Source organism: Camelus dromedarius, chromosome 9 (assembly GCF_036321535.1).
Source record: "Camelus dromedarius isolate mCamDro1 chromosome 9, mCamDro1.pat, whole genome shotgun sequence".
NCBI lineage: Eukaryota > Metazoa > Chordata > Mammalia > Artiodactyla > Camelidae > Camelus > Camelus dromedarius.
Genome location: NC_087444.1, coordinates 52315782 through 52340260, shown reverse-complemented (window position 1 = coordinate 52340260; position 24479 = coordinate 52315782). Strand labels below are relative to the sequence as shown.

General features: G+C 34.4%; 1 protein-coding gene across 2 annotated transcripts; it reads right to left on the bottom strand.

The window, feature by feature from the left end:
• Positions 1-800: 800 nt before the first annotated feature.
• On the bottom strand, positions 801-24470 carry LOC105091177 (UPF0547 protein C16orf87 homolog). 2 transcript variants are annotated; one of them, XM_031458520.2, is made up of 4 exons: positions 24141-24470; positions 19087-19183; positions 8200-8382; positions 801-2394 (listed from the first exon to the last, which is right to left on the bottom strand). In XM_031458520.2, exons 1-4 carry the CDS (start codon positions 24204-24206, stop codon positions 2276-2278), a joined length of 465 nt encoding a protein of 154 aa, XP_031314380.1. In that variant the 5' UTR covers positions 24207-24470; the 3' UTR covers positions 801-2275. The 2 variants fall into 2 exon arrangements, with proteins under 2 accessions (XP_031314380.1, XP_031314381.1); XM_031458521.2 differs by lacking the exon at positions 8200-8382 and having other exon boundaries at positions 24141-24417.
• Positions 24471-24479: the final 9 nt, after the last annotated feature.

The window sequence follows — 24479 nt, the reverse complement described above, 5'->3', positions numbered from 1 at the left end:
TATGTAAATTTAAAAAATACGTGCAGTATATTGTGTATATGTATTTACATGCAATACATTGTACATGTGCAGTCAAATTGTAACAATTCTACGTAATAAAACTGAAAAATGAAAAAAATTTAATGGATGAGGAATTGCTCTTTATAGATGAGTCAAGAAAGTAGTTTCTTGAGAAGGAATCTACTCCTGATATTCTGTGTAGTCTGCTGAAATGACAACAAAAGACTCAGAATATTACATAAACCTACTTGATAAAGCAGCAGCAAGGTTTCAGAGGACTCCACTTCTGAAAGAAGTTCTACTGTTGGTAAAATGGTATCAAACAGCATCACATGCTACAGAGAAATGGTTCATGAAAGAAGAGTCAGTGGATGTGGCACACTTCACTGCTGTCTTATTTAAGGAACTGCCACAGCCACCCCAACCTTCAGTTATTACCACCTTGATCAGTCAGCGATCATCAACATCAAGGCAAGACTCTCTACCAGAAAAAGAGAATGACTGAGGGCTCAAATGATGGTTAGCAATTTTATCAAGTAGTTTTAAAATAAGGCATGCACATTGTATTTTTAAGACATAATGCTAGTGCACATTTAATAAGCAGTATAGTATAAACGTAACTTTTACATGCACTAGGAAACCAAAAACATTCTGACTTGCTTTATTGTGATTATTTGCTTTATTGTAGGTATGCCTGTATATATGTTCACAAGCATTTTTAGATAATAATCATTTTTACTTTTTTCCCCTCAAAATGAAAATAGTTTTCTTATATTTCAAAGACAAAAATCACATTAACATTCTTGGGAATAAACTTTATTACTAGGGCTTTAAAATGCATATAAGATAATTGTAGTAGTACTTGCAGGTAAATAATGGGGATGGAGGGAAAAGGAATTCTTAGGAAAATTCTACATCCCACCTAGAGTACCTCTTAAGCTCCCTCTGCTGGCTACCATTTAAATAAAGTAGAAAAAATATATAAAGCTTTTTTCTTCCAGGAAGTGATGGGAGATGTAGGCTGAAGCTGACAATTTTGTTGTTGAAACTGAAAGGAAAATTCTCTGAAGTAAGAACTAAGTCTAACTGACGTCTACTTCCCCTAATAAGGCTTTAGGACTTCCAAACAGATTTTGGCGGGGGTGGTGGAGCTGGGAAGGGCAGGCGCCATGGTTGACTTAAAATAAGTAAAGTCATTATCAAGTTTAAATATATTGAGCATTAAATCAATACACAAAAATGCAAAAGCATTTAGTATAAAAGAAATCAACTATAAACAATTATCATTTAACACTAGAAAATTAATAATTTAAATATATTTCACAAACTTCACTAGAACAAAAAGCTTATACCACACTATTTAATCTATTAATTTCAATATTAAGGTTTATTTTTTCCTCCAGAGTGAGGTTAAGTAACAATTTAAATAATTTTCAGGATGTATAAATGAACATCCATTCGGAAAGAACATTACTGCTTAAAAGTTGCTAAGAAATATTTCGCATGTAATAAATATATTTTATGTTTAGGTTAACAGGCACCATCTTGAGAGCAAAAAAGTATTTTTTTTAAACCAATAAATAAATTACATTCAAGAAAACAGGTGTTTATATCTGAAGTATGATATATCCTTAAATGTTTTTCTTCATATAGCACCCAAACTTCCAAACTGTCTAGAAGGTATCTTCTAAAATATAACTCACACATTAAGCCATAAAAATAAAGGCCAAGAAAAAAAATCAATTTAAGACAAAATTTACAGTTTATATTCTTAATTCCCTATTCAATAAAATATCAATTGGCAATTTATTAAATGAACTGCAAATATGCACTGTTAGTGCTGAAAATCTGAAATATATATCTTTAAAAGTCACTCTTTCTCAAAATATTTAAAATATTGCATCTCTGGTGGCAAACCTGCAAACTATCAAGCATTTTACTTCTCTAGTTTTCATACTTCCAATATCAACCCTACCCCTTTATCCTTTAACAGCCATCCAGCTTTCTGGGGGGAAGGATAAATACACCACATTACAAACACAAAACACTGACAATACTCCTTGGTAAACAAGGAAATAAAATCCCAGTACAGTCCAAGCCTACAGCTTTGCTCCCAAAGTGTGGCACAGGCTAAATGACAGGGAAAAAAAACAAAAAACAAAAAACAATCAATTGCCCTTATTGATGTAGTCAGAATACTCCTGAGAGTCCATAACTGCTTGAGAATTTGCTGATGTAATTCTGAAGAAAGTTTCAACACATTTTGCGACAAATATCAGAGAATAAGTCTTTGATTAATAATTTTTCTATTTATTTCTGCCAAGGCGACTGAAAACACGAAAGCCTTTTCATCAGAGAGGTTAGCATAGATGTCAATTTCCTTTTCCTGTTTCTCTGTTAAAAGAAAAAAGGAAAGCTTTTAATATAAAAGTGACAGATGCTTTGACATAACATTGTAAAATGACTATAACTTAATAAAAAATGTTTTAAAAAAGTGACAGATGCAGTAATTTTTTTCATTTAAAGTTTTCAAGTATTTCTTTAAATGACAATAAATACTATACATAATACTACAATGTACATTAAATGTTATAAAGGATTATGCTAGTGAGCTGAAAATTTCAAATTACATAAAGGAGTCACTGAAATGCCATGAAGTTAATTCTAAGGCTAAATGGAGACTATATATATTTCTATACACACAGTCTAATATCTATATCATTTCTGTAAGAATCTCAACTTTTCTTTTCCTCTCTGGTATGAGTCTCAATCAAAATTTCCTCACCCTAAAGATTATCCCTTCTGACATCAATGTTGCCTTTATGAATATATTAGGTTCTTCACCTTAGCCCTGCTATAGTAACCAATATTTATTTCTACTTTTCCCCTCTTGATTACAAATGTAACATAAACTTCATGGTGGAAATTTTGAAAAATACTGAAAAATAAACAAGAAAAGAAAAATCACCTGTTATTCATGAGCCAGCTAAAATCACAATGAACATCTTTGTCTATATTCTCCCAAATTACTTTTTCAGGCTCTACTATGATTTCACTTTGTTCTTTGGTTTTGTTTTGACTTTTTAATCATAGTTAAACATGCATGACTCAGTTTAGAGTCAAATTATTTTCACAAAACTGTTACAAAAAACAGAAGTTCTCCTCCCTCCATGCATATTTCCCACTCTCCAAATGCAACTTCTTTTATCATGTGTTCCTTTTGGCTTTTACCTAAATAACATATTTATCTGATGCAATGTCTTGGTTTTTTGGTTTTAGGCATTACCTTGTTTTTTCTGTGAAAAATTAATTTATTGTTTTCTGTCTCTTGCTCTGACAAACATGTATCTGCCACATTTTTTGGTTTTAGGCATTACCTTGTTTTTTCTGTGAAAAATTAATTTATTGTTTTCTGTCTCTTGCTCTGACAAACATGTATCTGCCACATTCTGCTTATTCCATCTTCCCATTATAGTTATACCATAATTTCAATGAGATCAATATATTGTGTTTACATTATTCTCATTATGTAAATGCTTTCACTTTTCCTGCACATTGTTTTCCCTGAAGAGATTTTTTCCATTTGCTTAGTTTTCATTAAGAACTGAACCCAAACTCTCTCCTCATTGTATATATCCTTCAGAATGTTTACACATTATCAATTTTGTCTTCTTGAAGAAACTCTTCAAGAAAGCCTTCTGATCTGCTCCAATCTGAAATGGTTCCTTTCAAGGCCTACTGCATAATTATCATCTTGAGATCTCTCTTCAACATAATGTTGGAGATTCTCCTCATCTATCTCTTGAGTTGGACCCTGTGTCCTGGACCCAGGATACTTTCTTGGTTTACCTCTTCATTTTGATGGCATACATCTTGAATAGCTTCCTGAGGAAGGGAGTACAGGTAGCAAATTTTTTGAGACCCTGAATATCAAAAAGTGTCTTTAGTCTTTCTTCACACTAATTCATACTGTGGTACTAAAGACTCACAGATTTCCTCTTAGTACTTTAAAGGCAAAAAACCGTCTTCCAACTACTGGTGTCACTATTAAGAAAACCCAACACCTTTTTTATAGTTATTTTTAAAGTGATTGCTAAATTTACATACAGTGAAATACACAGATCTTAAGTGTACAACTGGATGAGCTCTGACAAACATGTATCTCTATATATATGTAACCCACACCACAATCAAGATATAGAAAATTCCCCATGCTCCTTTCCAGTCAATCCTTCCCCAACTCACCAGCAACCACTGTTCTATATCACCATTCATTTTACCTGTGCTTGAACTTCACATAAATGTATCATATAGTATGTACTGTTTTGTGTCTAGCTTCTTTCAATCAACATGTTTTGAAATTCATTGATGCTGTTCATATATGAGTAGTTTGTTCCTTGCTGGGCAATATTCCATCGTATTAATTCCTATACCATTTCAATTATTTTCTCTGAACACTTTGAAGGATTTTCCCTTTTGCTAAAGAGAGATGATTTATGATGATATGCTTTGGCATAACATCTACTTTTGACCATCCATTAGGCTGAGAATTGGTGGGGTATTTCAATACGGAAACTCAATGTCCTTTGGGTTTGGGAAAATTGCTTTAATTATTTCATTGATGACTTCCTTCTCCTCCATCTTCTATGTTCTTTTTCTGCAACATCAATTATTTATAGATGTTGACCTCAAAGTGGTCCTCGAAATTTCTTATCTTTTCCATTCTCTTTTTTCACCTCTTTTCCTATTGCTCTACATTTGGCACATTTCTTCAATTTTGTCTGTACGCCTTCTGTTAAAGTTTTTCATTTCTGTAAATCACATATATACTTATGTATTTATATTCATATTTTGAGATTCTTATTTTAAAGTTTATTTTCCAGGTACCTTTTGACATCTGCAGTTTCCTTTTTAATATCTTTTTCTTGTTTCACAACTGCCATGAATTCTCTTGCTAAGAATATTAATGATAGTTTCAATTTTTTTCTTTTCCCCACAAAAACTTACTTCATCCAAGTTATTTTTTGACTTATTGATTTGGTCTTAGCCTTTCATACTAAGCCTTTCATATATCTAGGTATTAGTAATATACTTATATTTAGGAGTAGGACCAAAAAAGCTGGTTAGTTTGACTGTGATCATCACTTCAGGACCATCTGACTGGGCCATTTGTTTGTGAAATCTCTAATTAAAGTATTTTTATTTTAGGTCTCTTCTCTTGGGCTCTTCAGATTCCCTTCCTCTAATATTTCACCTGGAAGATACAAGCCTGACTGGAGAACTCAATATTTACCATCTCCAATTTTTATCTAATCTTCCTCATCTAATTTGGTGCCCCTGGCCTCAATGATGCCTGCTAGTGTTCCTGGACCAGAGACCCTGTTTTGCTTTATCTTTTTCAAAAGATAAACTTGTGGTGGGGGTGGGGGGGCAGTGGGGGACACAGTAAACAGCCCCAGCAGGCTATCAAAACATACTTTCAAATAATCTTGTTTTAAGCCTCACCTTCACACCTCTACATTTCCAGACAGAACTGATGCATAAATTCCTGACCTTAAGGCAGCTGTGTAATAAAGATCAGTCTGTCTCAGCTTTCCTCAAAGGAGCTTACAATTTAGGTCTCCTAAAAAGAAGTTACCACTTTCCAAAATTTTGTTGCTTCTCCCATTCCTTGTCCTTGTGGGATTTTGCCCTTTTAAAAACAAATCCCTTTCCTGACATTTTACTAGGATTTGGGGAGGGTGCAGAGCTAGATGTATTTATTCAATCCACCATCTTTAACTTGAAGTATACATTAATTCTATATTCATTAATAAAATATTCAGAATTGCCTGATATATTTTAATCAATCAAAATGTCACTCCTACATTACTAATATCCAGAATAATCATACACCCCATATAGGAAATGAAGATTTATTTTAAACCAACCAAAACCCAAAAGTTTAACAGTTTGTTTTTATGATTTTATAAAGATAATGTTGTTATCTAGATATCTAGAAAGCTTTCCTTTTCCAGTCTTTCTTCTTCCTATTTTTTACAAAATATAGAAAACAGTAAGGTCGATTAAAAATGTGCTTTTAGGCACAATTGTCAGGTTTTCTTTATTAAAATAAAGGTAAAGCCTGCTTCAAATTCTTCAAGTGCCCTATGAACAGGAAATCAATATATACTAAATTTAAGTAGTTAATTAACACTGAGAAGAATATCAAAGAAGTCTATTCTAAAATATACAGACATTTCAAAAGTTCCTATTTCTTATCAGTATTCTATTCAGGAAATATGATCTGCCCTAATGGTTAGTAACATACAGCCCAGAGTCAAAATCTGGCCTGCCACCTGTTTTTCCAAAGTCCTACCGCAGTACAGCCATGCTCATTCATTTGCATATTCTCTGTGGCTGCTTTCCAGCTACAGCGACAGAGCAGAGTGGCTGTGACAGAGACTATATGGCTCACAGAGCCTGAAAGATTTGTTATCTAGCTCTTTATAAAGAAAGTCTGCTAACTGCCCCTGCCTCACATTAAAAGATTCTAGTTCATTAAACAAAAATTGCTTTGAGTACTTTCCTATTTACATCAAAAGCAAATATATTACAAACATATTTTACCCTGGAAACAGCTTTCTTAAAATTTTTCTATAATAAACCAAAAATATCTGAAAAAAATTTATAGCCAAATAAACATTTTTTCAAGTTAACATGAAATAAAATATTCAAACTTGCATATGTAGAGTCCTAGCACAACTACAGAGACTTGTTTCCCCAAGTAAAAGACTGTCATTATCTGTTTTCTCATCTCTTACCCACCACCAGAAGCATAACTTCTCCATTCTTTGGGTTATATTCCCTTTACTTCAACTGAAAAGAATGTTGTTTTCTGGCCCAAGCAGTCTTTCCTTCTTTTCTTTTGCCTCTGTTGACTTTTCCTTACCTAGATTCCCTTATGAAACAGTTTTTAGCACAGATTTTTCTAATCATCCCATTGTTAAAACACATTCAAATTGGAGGAAAAAAAAAAAAAACCCCTTGAAGTCTCTGGAAGATCAGAACAGGAGGAAAGAGAAAAAGCAGTAAAATTACCCAAGGAATTAAGGAGTATCTAAGTATAGTCTTTAGTCAAACAATATTATGAAATCTTTAACTTTGATAAAAAACTATACCAGTGAAGTTATTTTCCTGAACAGCAGTAATTTTTTTCAAATAAAAGCACACAAAGCAGAGAGAAATGATGAACAGGTAAAAAATTCTCAATATCTAAAATATATTTATGCTTGAATACCTGAATATCTAAGACTGAATACCTGAAAGTGTAACTCACAAGTAAGAAATTATAAATGCATTTCATTGAAGGTGAAATTATTTTAATAAAGGTTTTTTGGGTATCTAACTACATTGTTTTTTTTTAAATTGAAATATAGTTTATTTACTTGATAGAGGTTTTAAAGAATTGTAAAAAGCAACTATCCCTTTTTTCATTAATCAGTGGCTTAAAAGTCTCACTTTAAAAAAGATATTCATGGGCATATAGGGGCTCATTATACTATTATTTCTAATTTTGTATAATCTTTGAAATTTTCCACAATACAAAGTTTTTTAAAGATGTATAAGTCAAAGAAAAGAGAAGCTGAAGTTTTAGTTAGCGGTTAAAAATAAGTTTTGGCAGACACACTACTACTTATCAGAAGAAAGGAGAAGCTCTGTAAGGAGAATATGAATATGTTTGGACCACACAGAATTCACCTTCCTATTCAAAAGCTGCCTCACAGCAAGGGAACACAATAAGAGCAATTTAAAAATTCATACTGAAGAACATTTTCAATAGTATATTTTTTAAAACTCATAGTATAACAGTTTGAAATAAGTCTTAACAGAATTCAGATTTACCTTAAAAAAAGAAGAAGTACAACCATTTTTCAGGCTTATCCAGGATGTCATATAAAATTATCTCTGAACTCTACTATCAGTTTATAGCAAGGTGAATTTTACTTAATTTAAGCCTTTAGTTTTCTGATAAGAATAAATTTACGTGACTTTTTAAAAACAAGTAAATACCTTAGAGAAAATGCTTTCATAAACTAAAATATGAGTTGGGATTTTAAGTTCAATGCCTACCAAACACTTTCTTCACTATTATCTAATTAAGATCTTAGAAAACTTTAATACTTGGAGAAAAAAAAAAGCTGCTGGATTTACTCATACCTCTTTCTTCCTCATGTTTTTTGGCAGATGCACTTTTAGGTCTTCCTCTTCCTCGTCTGATATGATCTGAATGGCTGTTACTTCGAGACCTCTTTCTGTTTTCTAAGTCCTTATTTACTGTAGAATTTATCTTCTCTCTCCTAACTCTCTCTGTTCGCCTCCTCTTGGCCTCATGCTTGTTTTCTGTATGAATGAATAAAAGTGATATATTTTAGGGCTTAGCAAGAACTGTTTGCCCAAGTTTTCATTGCTTTCTTCTTTTTCTTTCTAAATAGCACTAGTGTTCGCTGCCTGGCATATTTTATAAAACTACAACCATAACATCTATGTCCCTCACATCCATGTGAAAAAAAAAAAGAAATTGAGCAGAATTCAGATCCACGTTAACACATGAGGTAGGAGTAATCTTGTAACAGAAGACGAGTTTCTTTATTTGGCACCTTTAATTTCAGCCCCTACAAGTTCACACAATACCAGGGACCTTTCTGCCTTTTTCCTTCTCTCTGCTTTCAAGCTAAAAATGATAAAGTATTACAAAAGGGAAAAAAATTCCATTTTCCCCCTACCCAAATTATAGATTGAAATATGTCAAATACACAGAAGCAAAACTGACGTTAGCCATAATTTATTAGGTTACCAATAAAAAGCAAATAGAAAGTATCTAGGGAAAACATAAAAACACTAGGGAAGTAAGTAGTTTTCATTTTAGCCACAGATGAGGTAATTTCTGACATTCTAAGAGGATGTTTATTCCAAATGGAATAGCAATAGGGGAACTTTACTCAATATGATGATTTAATTAATGCAAGGAGCCACCCTTCTCTCTCCAAACAGATCAAAAGGTTGGATAAGACAAACAAACAACAATTTTTTAAAAATTGCTTTAATACATACCTGGACTCAAAAGCAAGAAACAGAATTTCCCAAATGCCTAAAATCATGATGGTAAGGGGGCAAAACAAATAAGAAAATTTACATCCAAAGGACTAAAGGGAACAATTTAAAAGGCTATATAAATTATGTTTAAGAGGCTACTATAAAAAAATTTTTTTAATTAAAGTAAAATACTAATAGTTATTGCCAAATACCATATCCTTAATTCCAGGCCGCAGATTAGATATATACCAGATGATGAAAGAACATTTAACTATTCCAGATTTTAAGAAAGTTATCAAAGACAACCAGTGTCTTGTTGAAGGACTCAAGGGCTAACTTGAAGAGGCTCCCACTGATCATTGTAAGATAATTTGAGCATTAATAAAAAATAATAGCTATAATAGACTGAAACATCTCAAGAACCAACTCACTATTTTGAAAACTAAAATAAAGGGAAAGAATAAAGCATTTATTCTTTCTTTTCTATTCAAACTGTACCACTCATTGGGTTACAAGGGCAGATGAACAGCACTTTCTCATTTTACAATCACTGCAGCTAAAAAAATGAAGAAGGAATGATAAAATCAGGGTATCACCACTTTCAACCTGAAATGAACTGAATGACCTAAATGCTAAACTTCAACAGCTACTAACATCACAGAAACAGATAAGGAGACTATGTGCCTCCTGATAGAATACCTACCGATTAAGTAGTCTTGTCAAAAATAAATAAATAAATAAAATCTCAAGTCCTTGGATCCAAATTACAATTTTTAAGAAAAACAAAAGTCATTAGAGGAATGTGTTAACACACACTATGGAGACACAAACAGTACATCCAAATGGACAAGAGATGTAGTTTCTATAACATAATTTGCAAGGAAAAAAAGAGAAAATAATAAGAGAGCCAAAAAAGATACCACCCATATGCAATGTGTGAATTTTATTTGGAATCTGTTTTTAAAAACTTTAAGACCATTTATGAGAAACCTGGAAATTTAAATACCAGTTGGATATTTGATATTAAGGAATTATTGTTAATTTTTATTATGCTTCTGTTTTTAAAGGTCTATCTTTTAGAAACATATAATAAATGATTTATAATTGAAATTACATGAGATTTGCTTGAAAACAGTATACAAGAGAAGAAGTAGATGGTGGATATGGATGGGGCAGGGTTGGCCACTGTCTACTCTTGTGTATGCTTAGAATTTCTCAAAAAATAAAAAAGTTAGAAGAAATAGTGATAGGTAAAGCTTTTTATAGTATGCCTTTTAAAGTCTGATACTAAATTTAGGTTGTTCCTCCAGCTACTCACCCATCTCTGCAAACTTTTTCATAGTCAAACGTCTCAAAAATAGAGATATGTGTATTTTCTGCCTTCAGTTTCTCACTTCCCATTCACTAATCAATTCACTTCAGTACAGTTCCCAACCCAATTAAACTGATCAAGAAGGACAAAAACCTCCCTTACCAAATCCAGCAGACAACTCTCTTCAGTCATTTTAATTTCACCTCTCAAAAATTCATCAAAGACAAAAGATGACTTACTCTTTTCCTTGCAATTATTTTTTCACTTGACTTTCAGGTTCTCCAGGTTTCCCATTTCACAAGCCATTCCTCTTTATCTCCTCTGCTGTCTCCTCCTCCCCCAGGTTCTTTCTCATCTCTAATATTAAAGCCTCAGGACTCTGTCCTGAGCCCTCTCCCTTATACTCAGCCTAGATAATCCATGGACCCAAATCATTAAGCACTATTGTTATAATGGTTCTGAAATTTATACTTTCAGCTCTGACTTCTTCCCAAAGCTCTAAACTGCCTACCTGACAACTTTACTTGAATGACTCACAAGCATTTCAATGTACCAAAAAAACCCTCGATTTTTCCCTCCTACTAGTAAATAGCACCAACCTGTTGCAAAAGCCAAATAACTTGTCGTCATCTGTGACTCAGCTTGTTTCTGCTTTTATCAGCACAAAAGTCCACAGATACTCTCTGCAAGATATATACACAATTTCTTCATTTCTCCCACTTCCATGGGCAACATCCAAACCAAATACATTCCCTACACAACTGCCAAAATTATTGTTTAAAAAAAAAATTCAAATCATATAGCTTCCTTTCTAAAACCTTTCCTTAGCTTTTCACTTTATTTAAAATAGTCAAATTTCCTTACCAAAGACTGCAAGTCCCTAAAAGACTTGACATTCACCTCTCACGCATCTCATCTCAAACCACTCGCCACTTTGCTCACTACTCTCCAGACATGCCTTCCTTTAAATAAAACACGTTCCTTCTTCTCCTTGAGTCTCTGCACTTGCTAATCCTTCTGCCTAGAGCTATCTTCCCAAGGCTCTTCAAGATACAGGCTTTATTTCCTTCAGATATCAATATATAGGTCATCCTCACTGAGACTCCCAGCCTAAATTACTTTCTATAATCTACTACCACTACTACTATAATCTGTTATTTATTTACTTGTATGCTTAACATATCTCCCCCATCAGAATATAAGCTCTATGAAAGTTGGGACACTTTTGTCTGCCTCATTCACACAACCTAAAACATTACCTACACACATTAAGTAGTGCTGAATAAATAAAATCAAACTGAGCATATGCATTTACCTCATTATCTTCTCAAAATCTCACTGAAATGGGAATAAACATGGAGGAAAGGGAAAAAAGAAAACAATGTTGCAATGTTGGAAACAAGGAATGGGTCCGATTAATGATCTTAAATTACAGAATTTCAGCAAATTGGAAAACTGACAGAATCTGATTAAATAACCAGAATAGAAGAAACTAAATTTCAAAATAAGAATAAGAGACGGCTCTTACAGAAAAGGTAACTGTACTTCCCAAGGATACTTCCAGGACAGGACAAAAAGTACAGTAAAGGGGAGCAGGTCACAGGGTGATCATCAGAATACAGAACTATTGCAGAAGCACTGGGCCTATGTACACAAAGCAACAGATATAAAGAAAGAAGTAAAGCAATGTTCAAGGGAACTTTGAACCTCCACAACATAGAAAGAAACAAAAAAGGTAGCGCCTCATAAAAATGAAACACTGTAAAGGATTTCACATTGTGCCCCAGAATGAAGCCTTTCTTATTTTGGCAATCATGGATTTCAATATCATCCCCCAGCTCACCTAGTTTACATCTAAAAGCCTGCCTATAAAGCGTCTTCCAATTATACACTAAAGAGATCTGTTGTCAAAACAGATCTTCAAAACAGTGTAGATACTCATGAAAGTTACCTATATTGATAAAGCAAGTCCTTCATTTATAAATATCAATAGGCAATTAAGGATTGCCAGCTATTTGAAGAAGACAAAAGTGACAGAGAGAAGGAACAAGACAAAACATGAGGAACAAAGGTAGCTCAGTAAACAAACAAAAATCTTAAAACATACCTTCAGAGAAATCTGAGTGATTATATCAGAAAGAGAAAACTCCAACCTAAAATTCATATGGAATCTCAAGGGACCCCAAACAGCCAATCTTGGAAAAGAACAAAGAATCACACTTTCTGATTTCAAAACTTTGTCTAACAAAACTACAGTAATCAAAAAAGCACAGTACTGGGGTGGGAGTGGGTACAGCTCAGTGGTAGAGCACGTGCTTAGCATGCACGAAGTCCTGAGTTTGATCCCCAGTACTTCCATTAAAAAAATTTTTAAAAAAAACCACAGTACTTGCCTTACCAGAGACACAAATGAACAGAATAAAATAGAGAGCCCAGAAATAAATCCTTGACTATACGGTCAAATGATTTTCAGTAACAGCTGCCACGATGACTCAAGGAAGAAAGAGCAATACTTTCAACAAGTGAGTTTCAGAAATAAAAACACGGGTTAAAAAAAAATGATATATAAGAAAAAGTGGGATTATCCCTGTAGTACAATGGAAAGAAATTTTCATATGACAGCTGTGCAGCAGATCTAAAATCTATCAGTCTTAATTAAAAGAAATCAGAGGATTCTATGAAAAATGTCTTAAAATATTGAAACAGATATTATATGAACTATATGATTAAACACCTAAAAGCACAGAGGTAAAGGTATGCACTTTTTCATCAAAAGGCAAAATAAAAACTATGTTCCGTATATGACTGTACAGCAGTTTTAAGTGATTAGCATATAAGAAACAATGTTTCCTGAAAATACAGAACCAAACCTTCACTGTCAAGTAATTCAGAGTTGAGGATCACTTACTACTGAGTTAATCTTCCATCACTTTCTGTAAGGTATTGGTAATAATCATTTCTCCATTTTCCCTTAACTATAAAAGTGAGTATATCATTTATTTACTTTGCTTTTTTATCAGCCTTTGCCTGTTAACTTATCTTAGAGAATAATTTGAAAATTATGTTTTAGGTTTAATATTTTTATCCCTTTTTTCCTTCCCCAATAAAAAATGGGGAGGTTGATATTTATTTGACTAAGCTTAACCTATTTGTCTAACCTTATACCCACTGAGAAATATACAGTTAAATACTAATAACCTATTCCAATTTCTTACTGTTTTAAATCTTTTTCTTACCTTTAGAAGTCTTTTATAAACTAGTACCTCATTTAGAATTTCAGTTTACGTCTTCTTTATAGTTTTTATAGTTAAAACAAGGGAAAAGGTATATCCATGGTTACTAAATGTAAAATAGCACAACTGATGTCATTAACTACCCAGAATATCCATTTGGAAAACCAAATTTAGAGATTTGTGACAAACCAAGTTTATTCTCACCAAAAACTGCTTCTGTCAGTATCTGATGATTGACCAAATATTTGACTAGATAACTACTAGTTACAAACCAATCAAACATTAGAATAGATTACTACTATAGTGCTCAAAGTTTAGTCCACAGTACAGATACTCTCAATTTTAAGAAATACAACATTTCCTTTAATCTATTTTTTAAAGAAATTTCTCCAAATTGACAATTTAAGATTTAATCTCAAGGTTACTCTTTAAACTCTCTCAACTATTCAATCTAAAAATGAAATCCTACATGGAAAAGACAGTCAATTGTTAAAAATTTATCTCCATTTAATATTGGCTCCCAAAAAGGATAAAAGAAACAACACTACCTAACTCATTTGAAAAGGTATCAAAGAATGATTAAAGAGGTTCTATACACTCATACAAAACACTGGGCAGCTAATACAGCTCTATCTGCAACACTCATCTTTTCCTCTCACAAAATTAACTTTAAACTTAGAAAAATATCTTAATTTCCAAAACAGATTTTGTTTATTTATATATATTTTCAGCTAGACAAAGTTTTATGTTATTCTAATGTCCCACCTCCTGATTTCCATGTATGTTATGAAAATGTAAAGACAATTAGTATATTTGAAAAATGTGAGTTTTCAACAATTCAAACCTAGATAAATCTATTTGATTTAACAGATTATTTTCCTCATACAGGTCACAAAGTTACAATAATTAAAAAGTTTCAACCCACTGAAATTTAAAATGATCTGTTACAGCTTTGATTTTACTTTTAAGTGCAATCTGAGCTTTAAAGATGTTTCTCTTTTTTGTTTTAAATGTTTAATTATGCAAATAAAAGTCTTCCATGATTCCTCCTAGTTAACTAGTGATCTACCCACTTACGCATTTACTGATTAACACTGCACTTAGAAATCATTTCGTGGAGTCTTAAAAACAAATGAAAAATAGAACTACAGTATGATCCAGCAACTCCACTTCTGGGTATTTATACAAAGAAAATGAAAAACACTGACTCAAAAAGATATATGCACCCACACGTTCACTGAAGTATTATTCACAACAGTCAAGATACGGAAACAATGTTAAGTGTCCATCAATGGATGAATGGATAAATAAAATGTAGAGTATTACTCAGCAATTAAAAAAAGATGAAATTTTGCCATTTGTGACAACATGAATGGACCTCAAAGGCACTGTGAAATAAGTCAGTGTGCTAGTGAAATAAGTCAGAGAGAGACAAATATCATATGATCTCACTTACGTGCAGAAAAAAAACCCCACCAGGAGCTCACAGATACAAAAAACAAAATGGCAGACCAGATGCGGGAACTGGGAGGTGGGTGAAATGGGCGAAGGAGATCCAAAAGGTACAAACTTCCAGTTATAAAATAAATAAGTCATGCATATATAATGCACAGCATGGTGACTATAGTTAATATTGTATTGTATATTTGAAAATTGCTAAGAGTAAATCTTAGAAGTTCTTATCACAAGAAAAAAATTTTTTGTAAAAAATGAATTCATGTAAGTATAGTTTTATACTTTCTTCCCTAAATTAACAATGTTTTAGAGGGTTTTTTCCATGTCAGTACTTAAAAATCTGCACCATTCTTTCTGATTAGCAAATACTGGTGTTCCCTAATAGATTACCATACTTAATTAACTATTCCCCTACTGACATTTGGCTTAACAACTTTTTGCTATTGGTGTTGCCTGAAAATCCCAGTAAATATTTCATTGTGTTTTATAAACAATTGTATCTCTGGGCTACACACCTATTGACAAAGAAGTCCAGTTTCTAGGTTAAGTGCCTTTAAACCTTTTGACAACTACTGTCAGACTGCTCTCTAAAAAGGCTACGCCAATTTATACTCTCACCACTAGTATGAAAGTACTCATTTTACCATAATTATAAAAAGCACTTAGAAATCCTTTACATCTTTTGTCAGAATGTGCACAAAAGAATAGTATTTTATTTCAACTGCATTTCCCGGATTAGTGAAGTTGATTATCTTTTCAGATATGTTATCCATTTTCATTTCTTCTATAAATCCTCTGCTAATTAAAACTGAAATGTTCTAGATCCCACTGACAACATTCAAATACTTGATAAACTGTGGAAATTTTTAAAATTACACTCTTCTCAATTCCCTACATTCTATAGACTACCCAAGGAAAACCTTACTTTTAAGAAATATAATTGTAAAAACAACTATTTACTGAGTACCTTTAACATACCAAGCTTTATGTTACACATTTTCATATGCACTTCATCTAAACTTCAATCCTCTAAGATTGGTACTATGTATCTGTTTTATATACACAAGTAAACAGTAGCTGCTTATGGCAGTTAATAAACTTGTTAGAGAATGATCAAACTGGAATCTGAATTTGGAGCCCGATCTTCCAGCTCCCATGTCTGTACTATATACCACACTGCTTTCCAGGCTTTGAAAACTCTTTAACCTTTCTTAAAACCCTTTCCTCCATTGGTTCCATGGCACAGTCTATCCCTGATGTTTCTCTGTCCTTTCTATTCTTTCCATTTATTTTGCTGGTTCTTTTTCCTGCTCCCCAGGATTTCTAGGCATCAATGTTTCATCTTCATTCACTTCAAGGTCACAAGGCTACTCTTACTAAAACAACAGAAACTTAGGAAACTCCAAACATAAAATAATAATGAATTGCTTTGCACTCATCTCCCAGATATGTAACAATACTGTCTATTGATTGTTCTCCTACAGCTCACATTTCTTCTCAGTTGACATAACCTCCCTACCCACTTCCACCCCTTAAGATTGAGGTTTGCCAGAGCTCAGTCCCTGAACTCCTTCTTTTTCATACCCTACAGACTCTGTAGCACTAGCTCATCCATTTCCATGATGTCAACAACCATCTACTCAGTGATGGCTCAAAACCTTTATATCCACTAGCTGAGGCTATATTCTCTGAGCTTCAACATGGATGATATTTTAAAACTATATCCAAACCTAATTTCTTTCAGTAATTCAAGTCAGAAACTTGGGAGTCATTCTAAATTCTTCCCTCTGGTTCAAATAATTCTGACTCTTTAACACATGTAGCATTCATCCCTTTTCTCTTTCCTGCTGGGTTTCTTCCTTACCTCATTTCTCACCTGAATCATTGGTATATAGAAGGGGCTCAAAAATATTTGAATTAAAAAAATAAACACACTTGTCCCACTAACAGCATGGACCATGTCTTACTCATTTTGGAGATTCAGAACTGAGTTGACATGCCACCCCAGGAAATTTAGTGAATGAATCATTCCAGGGTTCCCATACGTAAATCAAACTTTTAGGGAATAAGAATCAGGAATCCATTTTTAACAAGCTCTCTGGATGACTCCTATATAGACGATCCAGCAACATTCTTTAAGAAATAATGAATTATTAAGTCCATTCTCATGTTAAAAGAGAGCAAACTCAGAGGAAGAAATGGAATTAAACAACTTTCCTCCTACCTCTCTATAGACCTCTCATGCACATAAATGTAAGTAATTCATGAGTCACCTCCTACTATAACCACTCTATAACTCGGCATCTTCACGCAGCTAACATGCTGCAATAGCTCACTTTCACCCTCCAACTCCACAAACTGTCCTCTAGACAGCAGCCAGAATGGTCTTTCTAAAAGGCAAATCAGAGCATGCCACCTTCCACTCGCCTCATCCCACATTCTAGGAATAGTTTCTCCTCATATTGTAAGAACAAAATCCAAAATCTTACTCTTGTTTACAAAGCCCTAAATAATCTGGCCCCTGCTTATCCCTCTGGCCTCATCTCAAACATCCTCCTGCTTTTATGGTCTACACTGCAACCACACTGGCCTTTTTGTTCCTAAAATATTTTAACACCAAACTTTTTCCAGTCTTAGAATTTTTGCATTTGCTCTTTCATCTGTCAAGAATGTTCTTCTTCCTCGTCCTGTCATGGCTAGCCCGTTGTTCCTATTCAGCCTCAGCTTAAATGTCACCTCTCACAGAAGCCTCCAACCACTCAATCAAAAGTAGCCTTCTAGTCACACACTGCAGCACTCTATTTTAATTTCTTACAAGGCATTCATCACAAGTTGATATCCTCCCTGCTTACTTGTTCATTGTTTATTTCTTGCCCGTAAGAATATAAGATCCATGACAGCAGTAAAACTACCTTGATAGTAGATTCATTCATTACCTTAGGCCCAAGGCTTAAAACAGTGGCTAGCATGTAGTAGGCACTCAATACATGTATTTGTAATCAATCTACTCTTATTTGGGGATCAAAAGTGTATGAAGCTCAGATTTCATCAACAAATAACAAAACCTCATCTTTTTATAAATATATTCATTGAATAAATCCAATTTGCCTACATTAATTGGAAAATAAAATTCAAACAGAATTATTTTTTAGGTATTCCATATCAGGCAGTCACAAAAAATAACCAATATGTTCAAAAATTATATTCATAACAAAATCAGGTTATATTTTTTTAGTCACTGATTAAGAAAAAAAATTTAAGTTGTTACAAATTATACCAGCACCATGAGGGGAAAAAAACCCAAATGCCCACCAACCAGTGAACAGATAAACAAATCATGGCATATCCATACAAAGAATGCAAAGCAATAAAAAGGAATGAATTCTTATTGATATACACAACAATGTAGCTGAATCTTAAATTATCCTCAGTGAAAGAAGCCAGGCAAAAAAGTACATACTGTATGATTCCATTTATAAAATGTAAAGTTCTAGAAGAGCAAAAGAAAGCAGATCAGTGGTCATCTGGGGAGAGAGGGAACAAGAAAGAAAGACTACAAGGGGGAACCAGAAAACTTACGGGAATGATGGACATGTTCGTTACCTTGATTGTGGTAGTTTTTTGGTGTAAACATGATAAAACTTAGCAAACATACACTTTAAAAATGTGCAATTTATTGAACATCAATTATAACCTTATTAAATTTCTTTTTGTAATTTTTAAAAATCAGATTAGGTCACTCCCTTAAAAACCTTCAATGGCTCTCCATCCTCCAAAAATAAAAAAATAGAAAATTTCTTATAAGCTTTACCAGCAGTAGAAAGGAGTTAATATTTAAATGGAATGGACAGCATACTAATGTCATAAGCTGATTTCCAATAGCTAATAAAAACCAAACAAATACTTTAACAGATTTTAATTTTTAACTTCAACAAAAACATATATAGTAAATTCACAAGGTTAAAATTTCTACATCAAAAAGCTAAAAATGTGGTAAACTCTCACAATTACCTATAGAAGATGGTGATTTTTCTGGGTGTTTCGCATTTAAAAGTTTTCTGCTAATAAATATGTAACCACAGGGACATGATTTACATGCAACAGGAACCTGTAGGAAAAAAAAGAAAAGAAACAGTATATTATTACTATTTTTCTGTTGTTAAATTTCTCAGTGTTTACATAGTCTCCAGAACTGAAAAATAAATTACTTGAAGAAAGAATCATGGATTTATTTAAACCCCACCTCCTTACAACACATTATTTGAAATTGGTATCATGTCCTCTACATCTCTACATTCTATAAATTCATCACAATACCATGAATATAGTAAACACATGATAAATGTGCTGATGTGAGTGAATGATAGAAAACCATAATAGGGTCAGAGTCAGGGAAAATAGGAAGCATTTCCTAAAATATTAGTTTGATAGTTTATATAAAACAAACTAGAAAAGGGAACATTATTGGGAAGTCATTAAAACAATCCTAGTGTAAGAGTATGAGGGCCCAACTGGAATAGTGAGAACAGAAATGGAGATAAGGTAGATTTACCAGACACATCAAAAGGGGAAAGAACTGAAAAGGACCCAGGCTCCAACATGAGAAGGTAAGATGCCAAATATCACTGACAAAAAAAAAGTTTATCATTATGCTGTACACCAGAAATTGACACAACATTGTGAACTGACTCTATTTCAATAAAAAAGAAAGCAAAAAAAAAAAAAAAAAAAGAGTTCACAGCAACCAGCTTGAGGGGCAAAAGTACAGTATAAACAAAAGAGAATGTAGGAGAAAGTAGGAGTTGAGATCTAGGATCTTACAGTCTCAGCTCCAGGAAGGATGTTGGCTAAAACACTTAAGCTCTTCAGGCTTCTATTTCTAAATCTGTAAAATACTTTTATAAGTAGCTCTTTTCTCCATTTCAAGCATATAAAGTTTAAAAGCCAAATGTTACTGAAAATCATTGAGAAAAGTTTTAGATTTCCCTCCATAATCATTTCATTAATATTAACCTTAATGATCCTAGGACTCAAGACATATTTACCAAAACTGAGAAATTTATCTCAACAAAAAGTACTCATAAAAAAATTATAGTCAGAAAATTGCAATTCCCTTTGTAAGATAAATTTCATTTGCCCATTGTTCTGCTTATGTAAAAGTTTAATTACAATTAGGAAGATTTTCATCCATTTAAGTACAGAATGCTTCCTATTCAAGAATATATTTTATTTAAATATGCTAAATTAGAATTTTGGCAGAATTCTTTTTCTTTGCACAAAAATAATGAACAAAGGATTCTAGTTTGTATTTATGAAAAATAACAATGAATCCTGTAAAAATAATCCAACTCCAGGTATGCCTAACAGTTTGCATTATCAAGAATGTAATGAGATTCTTTCAAATGATGAAAGAAAATGTAATGTAACATTTTTTAATATTTTAAAATCTGCCCCAAATAGATATGTTTTGCCATTTTAAAAATTTCACATCTTCACAGAAACCAAGCTCAAAGGTACTGACTCATTTCCTTTACACTTAAACACATCATAAAGGGCATCCTAAGTAATATAAATTGCTTTAAGTTAATGCTATCCAAAAGACACAGAAACATGATGTTCTTATTCAACAGATCCTCTGCTACTCAACATGCATGTTCTTTCAGCTACTAAAATTCAATACATTTAAATGTAAGTCTCTATCTTATACACACAAAAAAACTGTATCAACCTATATCCAGAATTAACAGAATGCTTGAGTTAGATGACAAATGTACATTTGGCTTCGGGATGACTAATTGAATTGATAGGTTGATTTATATCCCTTAATGAAAGTGCCTTATATTCAAGAAACATTCATGTGCCTGAGCTAATTCACCCTCAAGTCCTTTTTTTTTTCCTCAAGTCCTTTTTAAAATGGAAAGTTCCTTCCTCCCACACCAACTTGGAAAAAAAAACCCAGCTACCACAATACAGATTCTGTAAAGAATAGGGTGGATAACTTTGGCAATATTAATCTCTTTAAATTATAGTATAATTTGGATTTTAAACACCCTAAACTTCCTTCAAATTTCAGTTGTAATGCCAAAGATAATAGTAATGAAAGTTCTAATGCTATACCTTCAGGATTTTAAAATGGAAGAAAAAAATTCAAGGTTTTGTTTACTTATGGCTTACTGTGCATCAACTTGAAAATCAGGTATTTAGATTGTTTATATGTTCTGCAAGTAAAACAGGCTTAAAAAAACTGTAGAAAATGAAATCCTAGTCCTGTATTGTTTCACTGATTTTAAAAAGCCCAAAAATAACCACATTAGAGAGAATCCATTTATACTTGGTTGCTAAGAGAATCAAAATTACCTACAGCAGACATACTTGCTGTCTGTCACATGAAATTTCCTATAAATGATGGGAAAAGAGGTGATATAATTTTAAAAATAAGGCAAAAACAGAAATATACACAAAAGATATCAGAAAACTAACAGAAATCTAGACTACTACTACACTCAAAATGTCTCAGTAATTTGAGTTAGTGGATGTGAAACCCCTTGAAAACGAAAAGCATCGTGGTTTAGATGTTTCAGAACTGTATTTTCAATAAAGGCATGTAAAAGGGACGTAATAAAGCAACTGAAAATCTAGGTCTTCCTTGTTTGCTTATCTCTGTACCTGTCTTTAAACTTAAACACACACACAGGACATATATAAATCTATTCAACTAGGGTAGTCTCCTAAAACTTAAAAATTTTTACATTTATGTTTACAGACTATATCTGAATTCTAATTTAATATTCATGAAGCAACTTAGAATATCAGCAGCATTCTAATGCTGTTTAAAAGGTTTTCTGGATTATAATTTTTTTTTCTCATAATAAATTTGGAACTTCAAATACTTAGATAGCTAAGTTAATCTATTATTTTCTTCAATTCAGTTACTTTTAAAGATAAATCACTTTCAAGAATCACCAAAAATTTTAAGTCTCTACATGTTACATTCTCTTAAGTATTTAGAATAAAAGACAAAACAACCAACATTCAAAATTATGTTGTAGCTTGCTGTGGACTGAACTGTATCCACCCCACCTCCAAATAAATTCATATGCTGAAGCCCTAACCCCCAATGTGATGGTATTTGGAGATGAGAAAATTAGGTTTAGATGAGATCATGAGGGTGGGGCCTTCATGATGTGATTAGCGTCCTTATAAGGAGACATGTGAAAGCTCTTTTCTGTCAGGATCTTGGGACATTTAGCCTCCAGAACTGTGACAAAATAAATTTCTGTTGTTTGAGCCACCCAATCTCTGGAATTTTGTTGTGGCTGCTGGAGGGGGTGTTGTGCGTGTAACAACAAAATTAAAGTGATCTTTCCAAATAAAATGCTGATCACCTTTTGTTGAACAGTTACAGGAACTACTACAAGTTTATTATCCTTTCCTCTTTTCTTAACCAGGATATTAAAAACAAGTGATTTTTCCCAAAAGGTTACTTTATGCCAAGTACAACAAGGTCAGGATTTGCAATAACTGGTGCCCTACAGAAACTGGAATGCATAATGCATACTATGCAAACCTTATACTTCTGCACAATTAATTGGAACAAATGGAAATGATTTAAATATTGAAATAATCTTCCACAAAGAGACTTGAATCAAAAAATCCAATTTTTTCAGAATTTAACAAATTTAGTTTAATGGTAACTATTTTGGAAAACACGGCTTTTTTTACACTGCATACACAATAAACCGTAATTCTCCTTGCAGTCTTTCTCTGATCAGCATTTCTATCATTGCCCATAAAAGACATTGAATATAACATTTTCTGTTACAAGATTTGATCAACTTAAACTTACTCCTTAAAGACTGCACTAAAATCATCTTATTAAAAAAACGGGGGTGGGGGGGGCCCTCCAGCCATTTCAAATTACTCCTGATTTTAAAAAAGAAAGGAAGAGAAAAAAAAGGAAGAGGGTAGTCATTTTGAAAAAAATCCTCTCAGTGGAAAAGAAAAACACACCCAGATCTGCATGTTTGCGTCAAATAAGAGCCCTTACGAAGGCTTTTAACTGGCAGAGTTTTAACTCATTAGATTTTAAGGTTTACTGGAACCTGTAATATTTCAGTAAAAAAATGGGGCATGCTTTACTAGGAAGCAGTAAAATGAGATTTTTTTTAATTACAGGTATGTCACCACTAATTCTGTGTAAAAAGAACTCACTTAAAATTCATAAAACCACATACATATTTTTTAAATGATCTGGAAGCAGAAATGCCAAATTTTTACCAGTGGATACCGCTGCGGGTGGGGGGAAGTGAGGAGTGCCCAGAAAGAAAGGGCTTCAATGGGGGCGTTATTCAATAATGTTCCACTTAAAACATTGTAGAGAAAGGATTCACAATTATTTACGCCAAAAATATAATAAACATATTTAAGAGAAAAAAAATCTCCGATTTTGCCGAAACTTAAAACCATTTCACTGCGGCCCGTTCTGTCACATTTAAGCATCCGCCCAGGTCGCGGTGGGGACAGTTTTGGGGGGTCCACCGCAGACATCTGAAACGGGAACAAAGCAACCGTGCGTGGCAGGAGGGGGCTTTCGGAGCCAGGAGCCTGGACTCGAGAGTCGGGCACATCGGGCATTCTCCTCCGGGCAGGAGCGGGTGAGGGGGCCATGCTCGTCCACTCGGGCCGCCGCCCTCACAATCCTGCCGCCGTCACCCGGAGCCGGCCCGGAGACGCAGGGAGGGTCCGGACACGGCGCCCCGTCCACCACCACAAGCCCACGCCCCCTTCCCGCGCGGCCAGGCCACAGGACGAGACACTCGCCCTCTGACCGCCGCCAGGTGGGCAGCCGCCGGGCGGCCGCCCCGCGCGTTTCCCTAGTAACCCCTCGGCTCCGCCCGGAGGGCTCCGGACCCCCACCGTGGCCACCGAGCCCACCGAGCCCAAGGGCCCGCCCACCCGTTCTGCCGCCGAGACCCCGGAGAAGCGGCCTCACCAAAGCCAACGGCCGCCGGCAACGGCCGCCCGCCCGCTAGTCCCCGTGCGGGTGCTGGGCCCCCAGCGCCCACCTGTTGGTCACACTCAGGGCATGATTTGGTGGCCATCTTCACTTTCTTGGCTCGAGTTGCAGACATACTCCTCTCTGGCAGCGGCGGCGGCGGCAGACGCAGAGGCAGCGGCGGCGGTGACTGCGGCTCGGACTCCGCCCCTCGTACCTCAACGGCCCGGCCTCCGCCCGCCGGGTCCCCGCAGACCAGACCGAGGCTCTGGCGGGTGCGTGCGCGCGTGCGCGATCTCACGCGGAGCCTGCGTGCCGAGGGGGCGGGGCGCGGCGCGGCGTGCGCCGGCTCCGCGGGACCGCGGAACACGCTCCCTCCTACACGGCTCCGGTCCTCCAGCGCGTCCCG